General features: G+C 50.1%; 2 protein-coding genes across 5 annotated transcripts; one reads left to right on the forward strand and one right to left on the reverse strand.

Annotated features, from left to right (window-relative positions):
* Nucleotides 1-1333: 1333 nt before the first annotated feature.
* KIF22 (kinesin family member 22) lies at nucleotides 1334-12005 on the reverse strand. The gene is made up of 13 exons (XM_048517939.1): nucleotides 11709-12005; nucleotides 10345-10550; nucleotides 9515-9642; nucleotides 8516-8664; nucleotides 7539-7979; nucleotides 7295-7448; nucleotides 6975-7077; nucleotides 6613-6790; nucleotides 5470-5587; nucleotides 5311-5387; nucleotides 4596-4799; nucleotides 3043-3102; nucleotides 1334-1616 (listed from the first exon to the last, which is right to left on the reverse strand). The coding sequence occupies exons 1-13, from the start codon at nucleotides 11988-11990 to the stop codon at nucleotides 1572-1574; spliced, it is 2145 nt and encodes a 714-aa protein (XP_048373896.1). The 5' UTR covers nucleotides 11991-12005; the 3' UTR covers nucleotides 1334-1571.
* Nucleotides 12006-12020: 15 nt separating this feature from the next.
* Nucleotides 12021-18078, forward strand: PAGR1 (PAXIP1 associated glutamate rich protein 1). 4 transcript variants are annotated; one of them, XM_048517940.1, is made up of 5 exons: nucleotides 12024-12538; nucleotides 13881-13990; nucleotides 15122-15518; nucleotides 16158-16240; nucleotides 17705-18078. In XM_048517940.1, exons 3-5 carry the CDS (start codon nucleotides 15124-15126, stop codon nucleotides 17887-17889), a joined length of 663 nt encoding a protein of 220 aa, XP_048373897.1. In that variant the 5' UTR covers nucleotides 12024-12538; nucleotides 13881-13990; nucleotides 15122-15123; the 3' UTR covers nucleotides 17890-18078. The 4 variants fall into 4 exon arrangements, with proteins under 4 accessions (XP_048373901.1, XP_048373898.1, XP_048373897.1 ...); XM_048517943.1 differs by having other exon boundaries at nucleotides 12024-12452; XM_048517944.1 differs by lacking the exon at nucleotides 13881-13990 and having other exon boundaries at nucleotides 12021-12452.
* Nucleotides 18079-20523: the final 2445 nt, after the last annotated feature.

The following is a 20523-nucleotide window of genomic DNA, read 5'->3' on the forward strand; positions in this document are numbered from 1 at the left end:
GCCTAGCTTCACACAGGAGGGATGCGGAGTTTCCCGCTCCTTTGTTTCCCTCTTCCTTAAAACCCAGTGGAAGTGATATGTGGTGCACCCGCGTCCCCACCCACCGAGCGCTTTCCGGTGCCCAAAGAAGCCCGGAAAGCCGGGCTGAGTGGACTGAGCGCCCTTTTCTGTCCCAGCCCCTCCGGTAGTGCTCCTTGTTGTGCAAGATCCAGGCATAGGTGTCAAACTCGCGGCCCTCCAGATGTTATGGACTACAGTTCCCATCAGGGGGTGATGGGAACTGCAGTCCATAACATCTGGAGAGCCACAAGTTTGACACCTATGATCCAGAGGCATGCAAAAGAGCCCTTCCCTTTAAAAGGCACGAATCTCTTGCAGCTTTCTGCAGGCCCCACAGCCATGGCGTAGAGGTCCTACTCTTTGTGTGTGTGTGTGTGTGTACACACACATACTGTGGATTCTCACAGCCTCACCCAACTCCAGATGTCTTTTGACCCCTGTGTATACATATGTTAGTGTGTGCACATACATACACAATAGATTTTCTGCCCCACAGCCATTGCAAAGAGATCCTACTAGTTTTGTGTGTGTATACACACACATATACACACACAATGGATTTTCGTCCAGTGCCAAGACTGAATTTACAACAAGATGCCAGAATTTGTGCCTTCTTTGGACAACATACCTGCATTAACCAACCCACACACCTCCACTCTTATGCCACAACAGTTCTGTCGCTGTGTGTAGGAATTAAGAGGTGATTTGCTGACTAACAATCTGTATGCGGGCATAAACTTTGTGAACTAGAGCCCACTTCTTTGGATGCTTAGAAAGTTTAATGGTTTTCTGCCTCCTTCAAATGCTGTACCTGGGCAAAATTTAATAGGCCTGAATATCAAGACAGTATGCTTAGGTCTTCAGGTTTTTGTTATTTTAAAGAGAGTGGTTGTATTTGTCAGAATGCATTTTTATTGCTAGAGAATCTGAATTAACTTCTTAAAACCACCTGCTGTTTATTCTGTTTCTTCTCTATCAAAGCCCAGTTCCTGTAATAGTGGAGAGTCAGCGTTCATGTATACTTTCAAAGGCCTTTACTTTACAAGTTTGCCCCTTCATAAAAGCAGATTCCCTCTTTTCCGTATTCCTCCCCCGGTATAGTGCTCTTTCAGATACCAAATGAAGAAGGTCAAGGTTTGACTTCTGTCCCAAACATTTGACTTTTATCAAATCTCAGATTGTATAGTTGACACCACAAGAACATCTTTGGTTAGAGATTCCTTATGAAAATCACATGGTCAAATAGCTACTTAATAAAATTAGAGAATTTCACTTTAGGCTATATTTTCCTCTTTTATAATAACGAGTGTATTGAATTACATATAAAAGAGACGGAAGGAGAAATGATGGGAACTGCAGTCCATAACATCTGGAGAGCCACAAGTTTGACACCTGTGATCCAGAGGCATGCAAAATGATAAACATACAGAATTTTGTACTTCACTTTCATTTAAACACATAAAAATTAATTTAGACCAAATACATTGTTAATAAAAACCAAGGTTGCAGGATCAGTTCAGTGGCTTAATGTTTCCAAGACTGCTGAGGATATTTGCCTGAAAAGAAAGGTGGGAGCAGAGAGGAAGAGAAAAGGGAAAACACATATGTTAAAACAATTTACGTCTCTCACGTCTTCTCATGCACACAAGTAGGTCACATGGCCTACCACACAAAGGGATCCTCCACAGTTCCCATTTTTGAACTCGTCCTCCCCTCTGCTTCTAAATACAAATCCTTGAGCTTTTTAGGAACACCTTTGTAAACAGTGACTCAGGAGTAATAGAATCATAGAGTTGGAAGAGACCCCAAGGGCCATCAAGTCCAATCCCCTGCAATGCAGACACACACAATCCAAGCGCTCCTGACGGATGGCCCCACAGCCTCTCTTCAAAAACCTCCGAAGAAGGAGACTCCACCACACTCCCTGGTAGTGCATACCACTGTCGAACAGCCCTTACTGTCAGGAAGTTTTTCCTGATGTTTAGAATAGAATAGAATAGAATCTTTATTGGCCAAGTGTGATTGGACACACAAGGAATTTGTCTCCGGTGCATATGCTCTCAGTGTACATAAAAGAAAATACATTTGTCAAGAATCATAAGGTACAGCACTTAATGATTGTCATATAGGTCTAGTAAGCAATCAGGAAACAATCAATAGTAATAAAAACATAAAATGTAAAATCATAAAATAAAATGAAATGTCAGCACAGGCTATAGTCATACAGTCATAATTGGGAGGAGATGGGTAATAGGAATGATGAAAAAAGTAGTGCAGTAATTATATAATAAATATATAATAAATAGTTTGACATTATCGAGGGAATTATTTGTTTAACAGAGTGATGGCATTCGGGAAAAAACTGTTCTTATGTCTAGTTGTCTTGGTGTGCAGTGCTCTGTAGCGACGTTTAGAGGGTAAGAGTTAAAACAGTTTATGTCCAGGATGCGAGGGATCAGTAAATATTTTCACAGCCCTTTTTTTGACCCGTGCAGTATACAGGTCCTCAATGGAAGGCAGGTTAGCAGCAATTGTTTTTTCTGCTTAGGTGGAATCTCCAGTATAAATTACATCCTGGTGCCCCTTTCTGCTTTTAAGCTGTGCAATCTATGTCCCTTTTCCGTTAGCCTCTTTGCTATGGGAGTTCTTGGGTGTAAAGATTAACTTCTCCACCACAGGACCGCTGAGTGCAACATACACCCTTTGAGACCTCAAATTAGCCTAGTTAGTTTGCAACGGTGAGAGCATTCCAGCTGTCAGAAACAAACTGGACTTGTCGGGACCACAGAAGTGCGATGCAAACAATGGTGCCGGCCAGATTCTACTGAAAATTACTGGGAAAAGACCCACTTCCATAGTTCAGGACTGAACCCCAGGGATGGTGCCACAAAAATCTATTCTGTCTTATCCAAAAGACAGCTAGTACAGACTATGGTGGATTGTCAACCTTAATAATTCATGTCAACAAAGTTGAAAACGCACCTGTATAAAGGAAGCGGCTTGCTTGGTGGAGACCCCTTCGATTTTTTCGAAGTCTTCAACCTGGGAAGAGATGCAGGGACGTTTACACAGCTGCCAAATTAGAGGTGGGCAGGTCTAGGCATGGCAGAAGAAGCGCACAGAATGAGACACGCCTGGAACACACACAGCGTCTGCATCAAGGATACTACCATAGGTCAGGTGTGGTCTTGGGAATAAGGAAGACGATCTCTGGCAAAAGGCTGTGGCCAAGAAGGTGCATTATTCCAGTGGAAGTGGAGAACTTTTAACAGTTTCTAAATCTCTCCCTCTAAGTGGAGGATAGCATTCTGGAAACTGTGTCTTCTGTCATCCGCAGCTGTCTATAAGTCAACATAGTCAAGGCTGCGCAGACAGTGGGATTTGAATCCAGCTCCCCTCTAATCAAGAACAGCTTTGCTGATCAAAACATGCTGACTCCCTAGTTTGGGACTATTGTTTTTTATCCCACTCTTCCCCAGCAGCGGATGTAGTTTTCTTTTTTAAAAATCTCCTGTGAGGTGAGTGGTGCTTAGAAGGAGTGGCTAGATCCAGGCCACCCAATCATAGAGTCTTAGCCTAGGTCAGTGTTGGCGAACCTATGGCACGGGTGCCAGAGGTGGCACTCAGAGCCCTCTCTGTGGGCACGTGCAAACAGTGCCCCCCCCCCCCACATATCTAGGCTGGCCTGGGTTGCTGGGCTTGATTATTAGCTTTAAACCTAAGACCTAGTTTTGGGGAAGCAGTGAAGGTAACCCTGCTAAGCGCTGTTAAACCCCACTGATTTTTATGGGAAGAACTAAAGCGCGATCCTTTACCTGGAAGTAAGCTCGGTTGCTGGCAATGGGGCTTGCTTCTGAGTAAACCCTCCTAGGGTCATGATTCACCCGTTGGAAGAGTTGCACGGTTGCTTCAAAGCAAAGCCATTGACTACCACCAACCTTACTCCTGAGTAACACGCACCTTGGAGCCAACCATTTTTTCTTTAAATTGTGGGTTTCATCTGTGGGTTTTTCAGATAAAATTATGGATCATGCCCCACCAGCCCCTGCCAGCATAGCCAATTGGCCATGCTTGCAGGGGCTGATGGGAATTGTAGTCCATGAACATCTGGAGAGCCGCAGGTTGCAGACCCCTGTTCTAAACTAAATCCTCAGTATTCAGGGTACATTGCTATATTGGCACTTTGCAATAAATAAGTGGGTTTTGGGTTGCAATTTGGGCACTCCGTCTCGAAAAGGTTTGCCATCACTGGCCTAGGTATTCCCAACGCAACTCATTTAAACTTAAATTACAGACTGAATTACTGTTTTGTTTTATTTTATATGTTAAATTATGATGTACACCGCCGTGAGCCTACTGGAGAGGGTGGTCTAAAAAGATAATAAATAAACTAGCGAGCCACACTGGCTTTTGAAGCAGTGACCCAGGACTGTGCTACCTATTAAGGCAATAGGCTAAAGTCCACACAGGGGTTCCTGCCTGAACAGCTGTTCCTCCTCTGAAGCAGCAGCTCCATCTCAGTGGCATCGACCCACCTTTTCAAACAACCCGTGGCGGTCCCTCCAGGCCACAATGAGGCGAGCCTTCTTTTTGCCAATCCGGTGCAGAGCCGTAAGATCTTTCTCTGAGCCTGTGTTCAGGAGGGCCAAGATGTTCTCCTTGCCCCGAGCCAGCAGGTCAGGCCGCAACGCCACCTCCCATTCAGTGGGAGTTTCGTTTTCACAGCTGGAGGTCGACACCTGCTCGTTTGTCAAGAGGGAGAAGTGGGGTGAGATGGCCCACTCGCTCAGTCTTTGTTATGGTCATAGATTAGACACAGGTGTCAAACCCGCGGCCCTCCAGATGTTATGGACTACAGTTCCCATCATCCCCTGCCAGCATGATGCTGGCAGGGGATGATGGGAACTGTAGTCCATAACATCTGGAGGGCCGCGGGTTTGACACCTATGGATTAGCAGATAAGATACAAGTAATTAAAAAGACAAGATGAATCAAAAAGATAAATAGATGTCTAAAACAATCTGGGGGGGGGGAAACGGGAGCACAAGGAAGGTATAGGACCGTGGTGGCGAACCTTTGGCACTCCAGATGTTATGGACTACAATTCCCATCAGCCCCTGCCAATTGGCCATGCTGGCAGGGGCTGATGGGAATTGTAGTCCATAACATCTGGAGTGCCAAAGGTTCGCCACCACTGGTATAGGAACTTGAAGAAAATGGGGCAGGAAAGCAAATGTTAAAAGAAAACACCTTCTTCTTCCGTCCTCTCTTCTTCTGTTGTATGATGGCAACAGCGTCTTCCTCCTGTGTCTTCTCAGGTGTCTGAACTGGACAGAAAGAGAAAGGGAGCTTGAACCTCATAAGAAAGAGGAGAAAGAGTCTGGACTCAGGACCATCAAGCATGCTTACCTTTCTGGAGGGGCAGTACCACTGCCTTTTTTCGGGGTCTGACAGGCACCCGAAGAGCAGGCTCACGTGCTTTACTGTGAGCTCTGGCCTCCATCTCCAGCTGTTTCTCTTCGAGAGCCTGCAAAGAGACATTGTGTGGAATCAGCAATTGCTACTAGCAGGCTCATAGCCTAGCACGGTGTGATGACCCAGAGATTGCCGTCGCCCCCTTTAGCGCTTTACTTCTAAGAGGCTGCCCGCCAGCTGCGTATTTTGGAACTGCTTGCATTAAAGAGGAACATTATTGTTAGTTCTTTAACATTGATTACAGGGTAATATATCAGTGTCAGGAATGTTATTTTATTCACACATACACAGTTAATTATTTCACTGAGGAGGAGAAAGGAGAACTCCAAACAATAAAGATAGATGTTTCTGTGGAAGGGAACCTTGGGCGATTCCGCACACGAGTAAAATAGGTTCGACCCAGTTCCCTGAGAAGGGTTCTGACCTAGGTCGAAGCCATTGTTGTTCCCCACTGCAACCATCTTGATCCCAGCTCGGAAGGTGGAATCATCCTGTGCCTCTTTGCCGCTCCGTTCCGATTGGCTGCTGTTCTACGGCCATGTTCCGTCTATCCCCACACACGTTATTTAAAAAACTACCACAGGAAGAGGGACGAAGGTGGCGTTTTTTGATTGGCCAGCTGTACGCATGCCCGAAACACTCAGCTGTGATTGGCTGAATGGGGGACTCCTGGCACCAGAGATTCCGCACTTTATTGGAATCGAGCTGAGTTCGAGCGTGGTTCCCTGAAAAAGTAGCAGTTCCCAACTGGAGTCGGAAATTTGACCGTTACCCGGGGCGAAGCTGGTACAAAACCACGTCGACCCCAGTGGTTGTGCGGAGCACTTAGGTCGAACGCAGCTCGAACTTAGGTCGATAACGCAAGTGCGGAATCAACCCTTGATAACCCAGGCGAACCCAATCTCACCAGATCTCAGAAGCTCAATAGAGTTGGCCCTGGTTAGTACTTGGATGGGTCACTGCACGGTCCCAGGCAACGGCAAACCACTCCTTGAACGTATCTTGCTTTGACAACCCTACAGAGTTACTGTCGGTCGGCTGCAGCTTGAGGAAAATAAAAAAAGAAAAGGGACTCGCCTTCAGTTTGAGCTTGGTCTCTTCCAGCTGCTTCACAAGGCCCTGTCGCTCCTTGCGGGGTGTATTGAGGAGGGGCAGCCCATGACTCCCAGTCCTTGCGTGCTCTTTTTCCAGGGCCTCCAGGCGCAACAGCCGCTGGGCCACAGCCGGCTCAAGATTCTCCAAAGGGATCAAGGAACTGGCAGGGGAAAGAAAAGACTCAACGGTTCTGGATCAGGCCTTGGCCAGTTTCCACCACAAAGCCACATTCCTTCTCAATTAAACTCTTCCTGTCTGGAAGCAGGCACCCTCTCGACGCAACTGCAGTGAGGCCAGCTGTGCAGCAAACAGACCCATCCCCATTAAAAGACTAGGTGCCTGACCTTAGCGGCTTCTCCGGCAACTTCGTTCGGCGCTCCTCTTCAAGGCAGGGTTTCTTAGCCTCAGGATCCGAGTCACTGGAGTCTGCATGAGGTCTCTTGGTCACTGGAGGTGAGAAAGAGTTGTCTCTGGAAGATTGCAGGGGGGAGCATTTCGGCATTTTACCCTGAACCCCCCCCCCCCAATTGGCCATGCAGGAAGGGGCTGATGGGAATTGTAGTTCCTGAACATCTGGAGAGCCGCAGGTTCCCTACCCCTGCTCTAGATAACCCAGGAATCTTAGCTTCTCTGCCACAGCTCTTCTGTTCCAGCTTTCCCTTACCCTGATCTGGCAGCGTTTCCTGTGTGAAGGGCTTATTCACCACCTGTTTGGACTTGGCGGCAAAGTTGAGGCTCGTGAGGGTGTCAAAGTAGTACCGCTTGTCGGGGGCGATGTTCGCAATGATCACGCTGTGAGCGGTGCCGCCCAGAGAATCCTAGAGGGAGAGAGAACGTCCAGGAGAAACTCCCCACTTCCTTGCCCCAGCAACCATAAGATTCACAGGCCCTCCAGAGAACCCAGCTACCTGCAACAGACGGGTCAGCTTGCTGTCTCTGTAGGGCACCCGAGGCAGCCCCTGGTTGAGGGCATCCACCACCTTGCTGAGCACAAAGAGCGAAGTGTTAATGGCTCCGCTCTCCTTCAGACGCAGGCCTCGGTTGCCTGTCCGCCGGTTGTCCTCCGAGCCGGCCAAGTCGATGAGGCACAGTTTGGCAGCACGGCGGGCGTACGGGGGCCAGCCCTGGGTCTGGCTCACCCACACCAGCAGCACGGTGTGGCTGCGGCTGGAGCGCTTGTTCAGCTGCGTGGATGCCACAGTCCTGTTGGCGCTGGCAGGCAAGAAGAGACTTTCAAAATCCGAGAAGCTTTTGATCTCCTTCTGCGTCAGGCCAGGCACCAGGATGTGGTGGTTGTGGTCCTCCCGGATCGGCAGGTCGCGGAGGGAGGGCTGCAGAAGATCCAAAACCTGTAGAAAGAAAAAAGGACTAGCCAGGCCCAGGATGGAGTGCTGGTACCTCTCAACCCAATGTAAGAGAACTAAAACAAGCACGGCTGCTATCCCTTCTCATATGCCAGCAGACTGCTTTTCCCCTGATGCCTGGAGCATGGCGTAGTGGTTAAGAGCAGGTGCACTCTAATCTGGAGGAACCAGGTTTGAGTCCCCGCTCTGCCGCTTGAGCTGTGGAGACCTATCTGGGGAACTAGATTAGCCTGTGCACTTCAGCACATGCCAGCTGGGTGACCTTGGGCTAGTCAGAGTTTTTTGGAGCTCTCTCAGCCCCTCACAGGGTGTTTGTTCTGGGGAGGGGGGAGGGAAAGGAGATTGTCAGCCTCGTTGAGTCGCCTTACAGGAGAGAAAGTGTGGATATAAATCCAACTCTTTCTTCTTCTCTCTCCTAAACTTGTTCTATGCCAACTTCTCCCGCAGCCCTCACTTCCCACTTCTTCCTCCCCACTGCAGTTCGGTTCTCATTCGCACAGCTCTAGATCATTGTCATGTACCTTCTCTTGGTAGATCTCCAGATAGGACATGGAAATCGAGTACTTCCACTCATCCCCTGAGGCATTCCTGGTCATCTGTAGGAGATCCCGAAGTGCTCGCGGAATCATCCCCGGCTGATCCGGACTCCCCAACATGGTGTGTGTTTTACCTGCCATTTTGGCGAGAGAAAGGACAAGTGGAAAAGGAAGTTTTACTGGAGAGTTCTGCGTTGGTTCCAAATTCCAGACTATTTCTTCCCTCCATTTGGGGCTGCCCCCTTGCCCAGTTCAGATATACGAGGTGTGCCGTCCCTCTTTCCCTTTTCCAGGGGGTCTTCAGCCCGTACTTGCCCCAGGTACATTGGCTCCAGGGCACTGCTCCACCCTGGCTCTGCTCCTGGTGCTAGCGATAGCCTACTGGCCAAGGCAGATAGCATACGCTGGTGCACCACCCCTTTAGTCCAGACTCAGTTGTTCCTACTGGGCCTAAGCTCCTCTTGGCTTTCTCCTCTAACTCTCCATCCGACTCTCTATCTCCCCTCCCCCACCCCTGCATCCTTCTTCCTCCTTTTATACTCTTGTTCCTCCCCTTCCCGTCCCTGGCATCTCTCCCTCCATGCCCCCAGTGGGCCACGGATGCCTGTCTGGCCCAATCAGATCCCCTATTGGTTTCCCGGCTCATGGCCCTACCTTCCCTTTTAGGCCAGGGAAGGGCAATGACCACTTCCTCCCGGCCAAAGCAGCGTCTCCTGGTGCCATATCGTCACCACACCCCAATGCCTTGGGTGAGCCCAGCAGGGCCAGGGAGTTGGCAGGAGGTGGGCGCAGAAGTGCAAGGGTTAGAGCGGCAGGCAGAGTCTGGGGTGGTGGCCACCGTCCCTGGAGAACTCTAGCTCCTCCTGGTTGGTTTGCCCATGGTGGTGAACCTTTGGCACTCCAGATGATATGGACTACGATTCCCATCAGCCCCTGCCGGCATGGCCATCACCACAACTAGATTTGTCACCGTTCGATATTCACCTGCTCCAGTAGGCCCGTAGGCCAGAATGCTGGCATTCTGCCCCTCCAGCAAATGGCTCAGGACAGGCTGAACTGATCCCACGTAGATGTCGTTTTGAGTGGCTTTTTCACCATAAAAGGCATCAAACCTGGTCAGAAAAGAGGCACGATTGCAACCCATTGGTTTTCCCCTAAAGTAGAATCATAGAGTTGGAAGAGAACACAAAGCACCATAGAGTCCAAGGGCCAGGAAGAGGCAACCTGAAGTCACTTCCAGCCTTCAAGCACTTCCCCTAGCATAGCCCTGACATCAAAAGAACATTCCTCTGGAGCAGCCATTCTCAACCAGGGTTCCGTGGTACCCTGGGGTGCCGTGAGCATGTCCCAGGGGTACCGCAGCAACACTACCGCCCTCCCCCATTTTTGTGGTGTCTCCCACCGGCGCCAGCAAGGACATGGAGCTGGCCCATGGGGCAGGGCCTGCCACAAGGTCAGCAGCCACCACCACCCCCAGTGCTTCCCTTCACCCTGGGAGGGGAAGGTGGGGTGTGTGGCAAGCAGGGGCAATGGGAGGGGAAGGTGGAGGGTGGCGGCAGGGGTACCGTGAGATATCAAGAGTGAGGTCAAGGGTACCCTGACCTCGAAAAGGTTGGGAAACACTGGTCTGGAGAGACACCAGTGTGCATTTTGGTACTTTCCCATAAGCCAAGACCCGTAGGGGCTCCTCCCGCAGCAGACAAAGTCAACACAGCGTCCTGTCAGTCTTTCCTTGGGTCAGAAATTTCACTTACTGACCTGGGATGTACAGGTCAGGAGGAATAGATCCCTTCTGAATTATCTGCCCAACTCACCGGTACTTCATCGTCTCCATCTCATTTCTCCAGTTGAGGATTTCCAGGGAGTGGGAGTCCACGCCTCGTACACATGGGGCACTCTGACCCTGTCCATTTCCCACACCAGGGCGCAATCGCACACAAACCCGTACTCGGGCTTGCGCTTTAACAGGGACTCGGCGGAACTCAGCCTGACTTAATCGTTGACTAGTCGTCATGAATACCTATGATCAGAAAAAGTTTGGAGTAAGATAGCGGGACAACCAGCAGCTCAACCCCATACTCTAAGAAGCATCTACCATGCATCTGATTGTGATTCGTTGATGTGAAACTGGAAAGCTACTCAGTTTACTATTCAATAACAATGTTTACGTACTTGAATATTTATACCTTGCTTTCTCCCCCACAGTGGGCATCCAAACCAACTTACAACATTGTTCTCTCTTCCTCCATTTTGGCCTCACGACAACCATCTTGTGCCATAGATCAGGCTAAGTGAGGGAGAGGCTCAAGAAACCCTGGGCCAAGGGAGATTTCAACATCCCACCTGCCTCACTTATACAGTTCCAGCACACAAAGCCATTTACAGACCTACATTTTCTTCTTTACTAGAGGAACCTGAGCCAATCTAAGCCAGTGGTTCTCAACCTGGGGGTTGGGACCCCTTTGGGGGTTGAACGACCCTTTCACAGGGGTCGCCTCTCTGCATCAGTGTTCTCCATCTGTAAAATGGATAAATGTTAGGGTTGGGGGTCACCACAACATGAGGAACTGTATTAAAGGGTCGCGGCATTAGGAAGGTTGAGAACCACTGACCTAAGCCATCCCAGCTGAAAGCCTGCACGGCGTAGCGGCTAAAGTGTCAGATTAGATCTTGGAAACCCTGGTTGGAATCCTCACTCTGCCATGGAACCTCACCAGGTGACCTTGGGCCAGTCACACACTCCCAGCGTTAACCTACCTCACAGGGGTGTTGTAAGAATGAAGCAGAAGGATGTAAGCAGCTTCAGGTTCCCCTTGGGGAGAAAGTTGCTCCAGGCGCCGATTGAACCCCACCCCACAGATAATTTCTAGATATACTTTACTTTACTCATAAGCATGTTCTAAGGTAGGAAATGAATAGGGCATGTGGGGGTGGAGGCTGGGGAGGGCGGGGTTTGGGAAGGGGCGGGGCCTCTGTGGGATATAATGCCATACAGCTCGTTCTCCCCAGCCACCCTCTATGCTGGCAGTGGCTGATGGGATTTGTAGTCCATGAACATCTGGAGAGCTGCAGGTTGCAGACCCCTGCTCCAGGGGAACTGATCTCTAGTTTGCAATTCCGGGAGATCTCCAGGCCCCACCTGGAGAATAGCAGCTCCATTTAACCCAACGCAGCTTACCGAGCAAGACAGCAGGGAAAAGCAGGAGAGCGCAAACCCCGATGGGCCTCTTTCTCCGGCTCCTTCCGTCCAAAGCGGCTCCCACACAATGAAGCGATTCGAAATTCTCCAACCCCCGTTTGTATTTGGCGCTCGGCCCGCCCCGTCCCCCCAAACGGGCCAATAGGCAGGGAAAGCGGTTAACGCATGCGCGTGCGCGCTACCACAAGGCCCTACGCATGCGTACTGAAGCGGGAAGAGGTTGCGAAAGCACGGGCTTGAAATAAAGAGGTTTTCCGGCATGGAAAAGTGCCGCGGAGGCTGACGGGAAAGATTTCATGGTGCAGCGGAGGAGGCGGGGACACTTAGCAGACGGCAAAGGGGACTTGCTGCCCGGAAGTTTAAAAAAGGAGACGCATGCGCCTTGGGCGAGATGTTCCCACTTTCTTGAGCTTGGAGCAGAGGATGCGTGGAGCGGAGCGACGACGATCGATTGTGCGGACTTCGGCTTGTGCTGTCCGGTTTTGGATGGAGGCGTCTCGGAGAGCGTCTCTGATTGAGTCCCTGTCCGCCGTCGTCTGGGCACCTCTCGGGAAGGACGCCTTTTAAGTGCGGGGCTCCGCTGGCTGTAATTAGTTCCCTGCAGGAGGCGGTTGAATCACGGCGTGGCTTAAGAGTGGAAAGTCCTCGGGGCCGAGTTCAGTGGTGGTGCGGTTGTTTAGTCCTATCCTGGCTGAGCTCGTAACTCTGAAGAAGAGCTGGGAGGTGAGCTCGAAAACGCGCATCCTACAATGACAGATCGACCCTACTCAGAAGTAAACCCCACCTAGTTCAGTGGAACTTGTTTCCAAGTAAGTGTGCACAAGAGGGCGGCCGTAAAGCTCCTGCATTCACTCTTTCTGCTAGATTTTGGGATGTGCTTAATGGTGGCTTCATCGTGCTGTTGTAACGTAGATATTTTGGATAGTTACATAGTTCTTCTTAAGACTGGATATGTATCCCTCCTCCCCAAAAAAGAGCACTTGTGTTTTAAATAAACATTTCAGTTTGGGTATTAATTGGCCAGCTTACACTTGGCTGGAGATGTTTTGTTATTCATTATGAAAAAGGAAGACATGTATAGAGTTTGAAGGAGAATTTATGTAAACTGCAAAGCTGCTTGTGGCATTTTAAACAATAAGTTGCTCTGTATTTTCATTGCTAATGCAATTCATATTATCTTTATGGTATAGCAGAAAAGTGGTTTGTATACATTAAAATTCCAAAGGAGTAATCAGGTTGGTCTGTAGCAGCAAAATTAAACAGGTGTCCTTAGACCAGAGGTCTGCAACCTGAGGCTCTCCAGATGTTCATGAACTACAATTCCCGCAAGCCACTGTCCAGCCCGGTGGCCCATGTTGGCGAAGACTGATAGAAATATGGATCCGCCAGAGTTACGAACCTATAAACCAACACATTTTTCCAGTACTAAAGCTTAGTTTTATGTCAGATGTCATTTTTCCCCCCAATGTGCAAAGTGTATATCCATTAATGAGCTAGCTCACAAAGGCTTACGCTGTAACAAATGATGATAGTCTTCAACATACTACTGATGATAGTCTTCAACATACAACTTTAAAATTTATTTATTAGATTTTTATACCGCCCTATCCCCAAGGGGCTCCGGGCGGTGTACAAAAATAAACATAATATAACATAAAATGGCTAAATCTTTAAAAGCAGCGATAAAACAGTAAAAGCTAAATCTCATAAATACAATAAAAATAGTAGCATAAATATATATAAATATAAATGGCGTCCAGCAGCTCCATATTCAAAATTCTCTCCCCACAAGGGAGGAATGGCAGGTCCCAGATGTAGAGGGCCATGAGGTAGAGGGCCATGAAAGGGGGGGGAGGGGAAATTAAAATTGTACAATAATGAAACCCAGCAAAGTATGTTAGAATCAGACTTCATTTTATGGGTGCAAATAACCATAAAAGCCAAACAAGATATGAGGCTGAGTGTTGTGTGATTGAATTCCTGTTTTTTAAAAACCAGGGTGCATGCATCTGCTTTTTAAACCAGTGGAACCTTAAAGAGTTCCTTTTTGCAACTCCCAATATCATATCTGCTTTGGCTATTGGACTGTAGATTCATCACTGTATAATCTTTCAGGTGTTTTCTTGAAAACTAATGATTTCATATGTTCAGTCACTATAGGCTCTGCCTGAGCTCACCCTCTAAGAAGGCACATCCCCCAAGACTGCTTGTGCACACTCAGATTTCATCTCCCTGTCACTTTTGAGAGCTCCTAATAAAAGGTATTTTTCTGCCTGCACCATTTTTGGTCTGCTGGGTCACAATAAGCAATGAGTGCATTAAGTTCACACAATAGCTTTGCCTTAGGCAGTGTGCTGCTTTCATTGCTGCTGATATTAATTGTGGTACACTGGATGTCTTATGTCATATGAGTACCATTTTTCTTCTCTGCCCTGCAATCCGCCTTCAGACTCAGTGAAGAAGGAAGGCTATACATAAGCTAAATAAATAGCTAGGCCTTTTGTGTGGCAAGGTGGCTCTAGAGAGCTAGTGTGGTGTCATGGTTAAGAGCATGTACGCTCTAATCTGGAGAACTGCATCTGATTCCCCACTCTGCCACTTAAGCTTTGGAGGCTTATCTGGTGAACCAGATTAGCTTGTGCACTCCAGCACATGCCAGCTGGGTGACCTTGGGCTAGTCCAGAGGTGGGATCCAGCAGGTTCTCACAGGTTCCCGAGAGTAGGTTACTAATTATTTGTGTGTGCCGAGAGGGGGTTACTAATTGGTGATTTTGCCACGTGATTTTTGCCTTAGTTATGCCCTTCCTCTCCAGCAGATATGCATAAGAACTTAAAGCCGATCTAGCTTGGGAGGTGCACCGGCGTGCGTGGCAGCCCTAAGCCCTGCGTGCATTCGTTTCCACAGCCCATGGGACAGGCGCTTGGCTGGCTGCATCCTTGCCACAGCCCCACCCAGGAATGCCCCGGCCCCGGAATGCCTGGCCACGCCCCTGTCGTGTCCTGCCACACCCCATTGATGCTACGCCACTGTTTTGAATCCCACCACCATGAGAACCTGTTACTAAAATTTTTGGATCCCACCACTGGGCTAGTCACAGTTCTTTGGAGCTCTCTCAGCCCCACCCACTTCACAGGGTGTTTGTTGTGGGGAGGGGGAAGGGAAAGGGAATTGTAAGCCCCTTTGAGTGTCCTTACAGGAGAGAAAGGGGGGGGGGAATATAAATCCAAACTCTTCTTTTTCTTCTTCTACGTGAGTGGCCCTGTGTAGAAGAATCTCCTTTCTCATCCATCAGGCCACGGGGAGAGGCTCAAAATTTGAAGGACTGCGCACAGGATTGCGCTTTAAGCGGGGAAGCCTCGCCTTCACTTTTGTTGTATTCCATCTTGTGCAGCAATGGAGGAAGCCGGCGCTGTGGAGGAAGGAGAAGTGACCTCGGGGATGCAGTCCCTGGCAGTAGAAGATGGGCCAGCCTCAGAGCTGGCCACCCCGACGGAGGAACAAGACGAGGCACCTGCAGAAGCAGAGGGGGAACAGGCGGGAGAGGGGGGCGAATCTGCCGAGGAGGATTGGTGCGTGCCGTGCAGCGATGAGGAGCTGGACTCCCCAGACAACTGGATGCCTCCCCCCGAGGAGATCCGGCGCCTCTACGAACAGATTGCTGCCCAGGGGACGCTAGAGATCCAGGCGGAAATCTTGCCCCGACGCAACCCCACCCCGGAGCCCAACAGTGAAGATGAGGATAAATCCGACGGACAGCCCGACAATCAGGAAGAAGAGGAAGAAGAAAAGTGAGAGCGGGGGCTCTGGGTATTTGAATTAAGACAGTGGTGGCGAACCTATGGCACGGGTGCCAGAGGTGGCACTCAGAGCCCTCTCTGTGGGCACGCGTGCACAGAGTTCATCATATGATAATAGTGTAATTATTTCAGGGAGATTATTAGCATTAAGCCTAAGACCTGGTTTTGGGGAAGCAGTGTAGGTAACCCTGTTAAACGATGTTAAACCCCACTGATCTTCATGGGAAGAACTAAAGTACAATCCTTTACCTGGGAGTAAAAGCTCCAGTTGCTTTTGGCAATGGGGTTTTGCTTCTGGAGTAAAACCCCTCCCTAGGGTCGTGGATTCACCCATTCGAAGCGTTGCACAGTTGCTTCAAAGCAAAGCCACCGACTACCACCAAGCTTACTCCCAAGTAATGCGCACCTTGGAGCCAACCGTTTTTTCTATACTAAAACCTCAGTATTCAGGTGAAATTGCCATGTTGGCAGTTTGCGATAAATGAGTGGGTTTTGGGTTGCAGTTCGGGCACTTGGTCTCGAAAAGGTTCGCCATCACTGAATTAAGACATGGGAGGAAGGACCTGGAGGGAGGACGGGGAGCCGCTATCGAGCGGGGCTGTGTTCATTCTGATTCTCTCTTTGCTCCAGGCCTCACGTGCCGACAGAGTTCGACTTTGACGACGAGCCAATCTCACCCAAAAAATCCTTGATCGATCGGCGGAGGACCCCTGGTATGTGACCCAGGAAAGCCATGCTTCTCTACACTGGCCTCCTGGACTCCTGCCCTTTCCGGAGAATTGGGGTTTGGCATTCCTTGCTGTATCCCATGAGGCCCTGCTTCTGTCGTTACCCTCGTTCAGCCTCTGCTAACCTTGCCTTTGTTCCTGTTCCGCAGTCCTGCCCCTCACCACCCCTTAAGCCAGGAATCCCCAAAAGGGTGTCATGGTGCTCATCAACAACCTTTTGGGTTCCCTCCCAAGTTTTTTTAGGGTGTGGGTGGAGCCCAATCAGCCTTTTGCCAAGCAAGCCTTCTGACTGGCAGTGCAATTTTTTGCCCCTCCCCTCCCTTGCATGCCACCCCTCTCTCCCCTCCCCCTCCCTCTGCTAGGATGGGTGGGCCAGGTCCAGATGCCGGGTCTTCTCCCCTCCCTTGCATGCCACCCCTCACTCACTCCCCTCCCATGCATACCACCCCTCCCTCTCCTCCCCCTCCCTCCGCTAGGGTGGGTGGGCCATATCCAGATGCTAGGCCCCCTCCCCTCCCTTGCATGCCACCCCTCTCTCCCCTCCCCCTCCCTCTGCTAGGGTGGATGGGCCAGGTTCAGATGCCGGGTCCCCTCCCCTCCCTTGCATGCCACCCCTCACTCACTCCCCTCCCTTGCATACCACCCCTCCCTCCCCTTCCCTCCGCTAGGGTGGGTGGGCCATATCCAGAGGCCGGGCCCCCTCCCCTCCCTTGCATGCCACCCCTCACTCACTCCCTTGCATACCACCCCTCCCCTCCCCCTCCCTCCGCTAGGGTGGGTGGGCCATATCCAGATGCTGGGCCCCTCCCCTCCCTTGCATGCCACCTCTCACTCCCCTTCCCTTCCTTGCATACCACCTCTCCCTCCGCAAGGGTGGGTGGGCCAGGTCCAGCAGCTGCTGCCACCGCAGCACAAACATTGCCACTGTATTGCTGAAGATGAGCTGTGACAATTGTTTTTTGGGCTTGCTCCGCCTCCTTGTCGCTGGGGCCACCATGCCATGACTGAATTCTAAAAATGCCCGCAGGTTTAAAAAAGTGTGTGTGTGTGTGTGGGGGGGGGGGGGCTGCCCTAACCTGTTCTGATCCCAAGAATCCAAGGTAGAGCTTCACTCCACACCAGAGTTAGCTGTTCAGGTCACCGCAAGGAAAGCTTGGCTGGCAACGTTTGGTGCTGTTGGATGTAGGAGAGTAGACAAGCGGAGAAGGCAAGACAACCTGGTCTATGAGGCATACTTTCAGGTTGTTAAAAGGGAAACCAGGCTTACGCCCACAGCTAACAAGATGTCCTCCTGCTCCTTAACTGGGAGGGAAGTCGGACCGGAGTGAAACGGTTTCCCAGCGATGCTTTGCGATTGAGGTCTGCCTCTCGCTTTGAAAGCCTTGTCCCTCTGCTGACTCGTTCCTGTGGCCAAGTCTGACAAAGCCTAATTTTTATTCTGCTTTTCAGGGACTTTGGCGAAGAGCCAGAAGAGGGAGGCCCGCCTGGATAAGGTGTTGTCCGACATGAAGCGCCACAAAGTCTTGGAGGAGCAGATCATGAAGACCGGCAGGGACCTCTTTGACCTCGACTCCGATGACGTGCCCACTCCCAAAAGGCCACCGGGTCTTTTCTTGCGCCAGCGCAAATATTGACAGTAATGGGGGGGGGGGGTTTCCAATGGAACTAAGGGCTCCTGAGTTCTTGAACGTAACAGCAAATGAATACATTGCCACCATAGTCAAGACACAGCTCAGATCTTGCACTGGCTGCAGGAGGTATTTACTTGGGAGTTATCCAGGGACAATAAAACTCCATGAGTTTTTTTGACTTGTTGATATCTAGATTTTGGGTTTGCTTGTTTTTTTCCCCAGAAATTAAGAGGTAGAGAAAAAGAAGAAGAACTTGGATTTATATCCCCCCTTTCTCTCCTGTAAGGAGACCCAACGGGGCTTACAATCTCCTTTCCCTCCCCCCCACAACAAACACCCTGTGAGGTGAGTGGGGCTGAGAGAGCTCCGAAGAACTGTGACTAGCCCAAGGTCACCCAGCTGGCGTGTGCTCGAGTGCACAAGCTAATCTGGCTCACCAGATAAGCCTCCATAGCTCAAGTGGCAGAGCGGGGAATCAAATCCGGTTATCCAGATTAGAGTGCACCTGCTCTTAACCACTACACCGTGCTGGCTAAGCCAAGAAAGTGGCATGATCAGCACAGAGGTGCTCTCTGCATGTCATCTTCTCCATCTCCTCCCCACCTCACGTTGAAGAGGAGCCACGGCCACGTTTGCTTTGACTTAGTCTTAGCGGAACCTGCATGTGCTAGGGAATTTTCTGTCATTTCTGGCTGGCGCAGAAAGACTGCTTCGAAGAACAAGGGGCAGGAAGAGCAAGGAGGAAGCCGATCACATCCAATATTGACCAGGACACCTTGAATGTTTGTTTTAACAAAGATGCTTTTTCACGGCACTAAAATTTAGCAGCAATCGCTAAGGGGCACAGAAATGTCTCGGGAGAGTGTGCGCGAATCAGAAACTGCTTAGCCTTGCTTGGGTCACTACCCAAAAGGCTGCCAAGAACAATCAAATGCATGCAAAAGGCTTGCAGAAGGACTTCCCCGCCTAACCGTAGAGTGGGAAAGTCGCTTCACGTTCGAGAGCATAAGGAATAGGCGTGGGAGACGCAGCTGATATCAGGAGTCCAGTGGAGAGAAGCCAGCTGACAGGTCGAATCTAGCTAATCTCTACTGCCCGAGCTCTGGTCCCTATGGCACACCTTTTATTAGGAGTTTTTTCCAGGGGCAGGAGAGCTGAGGAGAATACTGTACCGCAAATACATGACTCATGGGGGGCTGCGCGCATTACGCGGGAGGAAAGCGTTCATGTCTGGAATGCTAATCCAGGGGGGTAGAGGAGACCTGCAGCTTTCAGATAAACCAGGAACTGGTTTCCATCCAGTTTCTACCAGCATGGGCCCAATTGTGCATGGCGCTGATATTAGAGGCTGATGGGAATTGTGGCGTTCCTGAACATCTGAGAGCCATGCGAGGTTCCTAAATTCTGGTCTAATCCATGCCTGGGGGTATGTGCCTTTTGTCCCTTTGTCCAGGGCATCCCATGACCGTGAGTCATGGGGGTCTTGTGGACCAGAGTGGAGCTCCACCCCTGCCCAGAGAGGCAACAAGATGGCGCAGAGCATCCCTGTGCTCATCTGTAATCTGAGGAGCTCCCTGGCTGGAGTTAAGCTGGCTCCACTGGCAACAGTAGAGCAGTATTTTGGGATGACATAGTCCCCCGGTACCCTCTTTCCCATACACAGAGCCACATCGTTCAGTACTTTTGCAAGGCCTCCATAGACCTCCGGGGTGCATCATTCCCTGATTCTGTTGACCACCTTCATTCCCGCTGGAAGCTTTTCCTCAGGTGGGAATTTTCCCAGCCTTTATTAACTTCCTTGACGATCTCTCGGGCGATGTTTGGGTTTTGAAACTGTTACAGCAGGGTAACGGGTTCAAAATATTTAAGCCAAAAAGCTTAAGCCAACAAAGGAATAAAATGTATATTTTATTCACGCCAACAAATGGGCAAACAGCATCAGGGGAGCCACACAAGATGACAGTGTGTTCTTACTTTTATAGGTTACATCAGAATAACAGTAAAAAGAATACACCCCAAAGTTCATCATCATCACTTAGTCATACAGAAAGGTGGAGATTTCCCTTCTTCCCAAAAACAATTGAACTTTCTAAGACCCTTATTGGAAGGTGGGAACACCTGATCTTTTGACGCAAGATGAACTAGGACCTGTTTCTTTCCTATCTATTTTGCCTCTTGTTGTCCTTCTTCCTAGGAAAAGAGCCTAAATATTTTCATGTTTCTTTCTTCTGTCTCCAGAACAGGGGTAGGGAACCTTTAACACTCGGAGAGCCGTTTGGACCCGTTTTCCACGGGAAAAGAAAACACTTGGAGCTGCAAATAATTTTTGACATTTAAAATAAAGATAACACTATATATATAGGGTCTTTTAAACCTTTTACTCCGCTCATTCTGAGAAGCGCATGGATGCGCCCACCCTGCTGCCTGCAGGGCGGGCAAGGATGAAGCCGGCGGCTCGGCCTCGCCGGCCGCTGGGAAAGCACCCACCCCACTCCAACGGGGTGGGCGAGAGGGGAAGCCCGCGGCGCGGCCCAGCCAACCATGGGCAGTTGGTGTGCCCGCCCTGCTGCCTGCAGGGTGGGCAAGGATGGGGCCAGCGGCTCAGCTCGTGGAGCCACAGTGCAAGGGCAGAAGAGC

This window comes from Sphaerodactylus townsendi, linkage group LG15 (assembly GCF_021028975.2).
Source record: "Sphaerodactylus townsendi isolate TG3544 linkage group LG15, MPM_Stown_v2.3, whole genome shotgun sequence".
Lineage (NCBI taxonomy): Eukaryota > Metazoa > Chordata > Lepidosauria > Squamata > Sphaerodactylidae > Sphaerodactylus > Sphaerodactylus townsendi.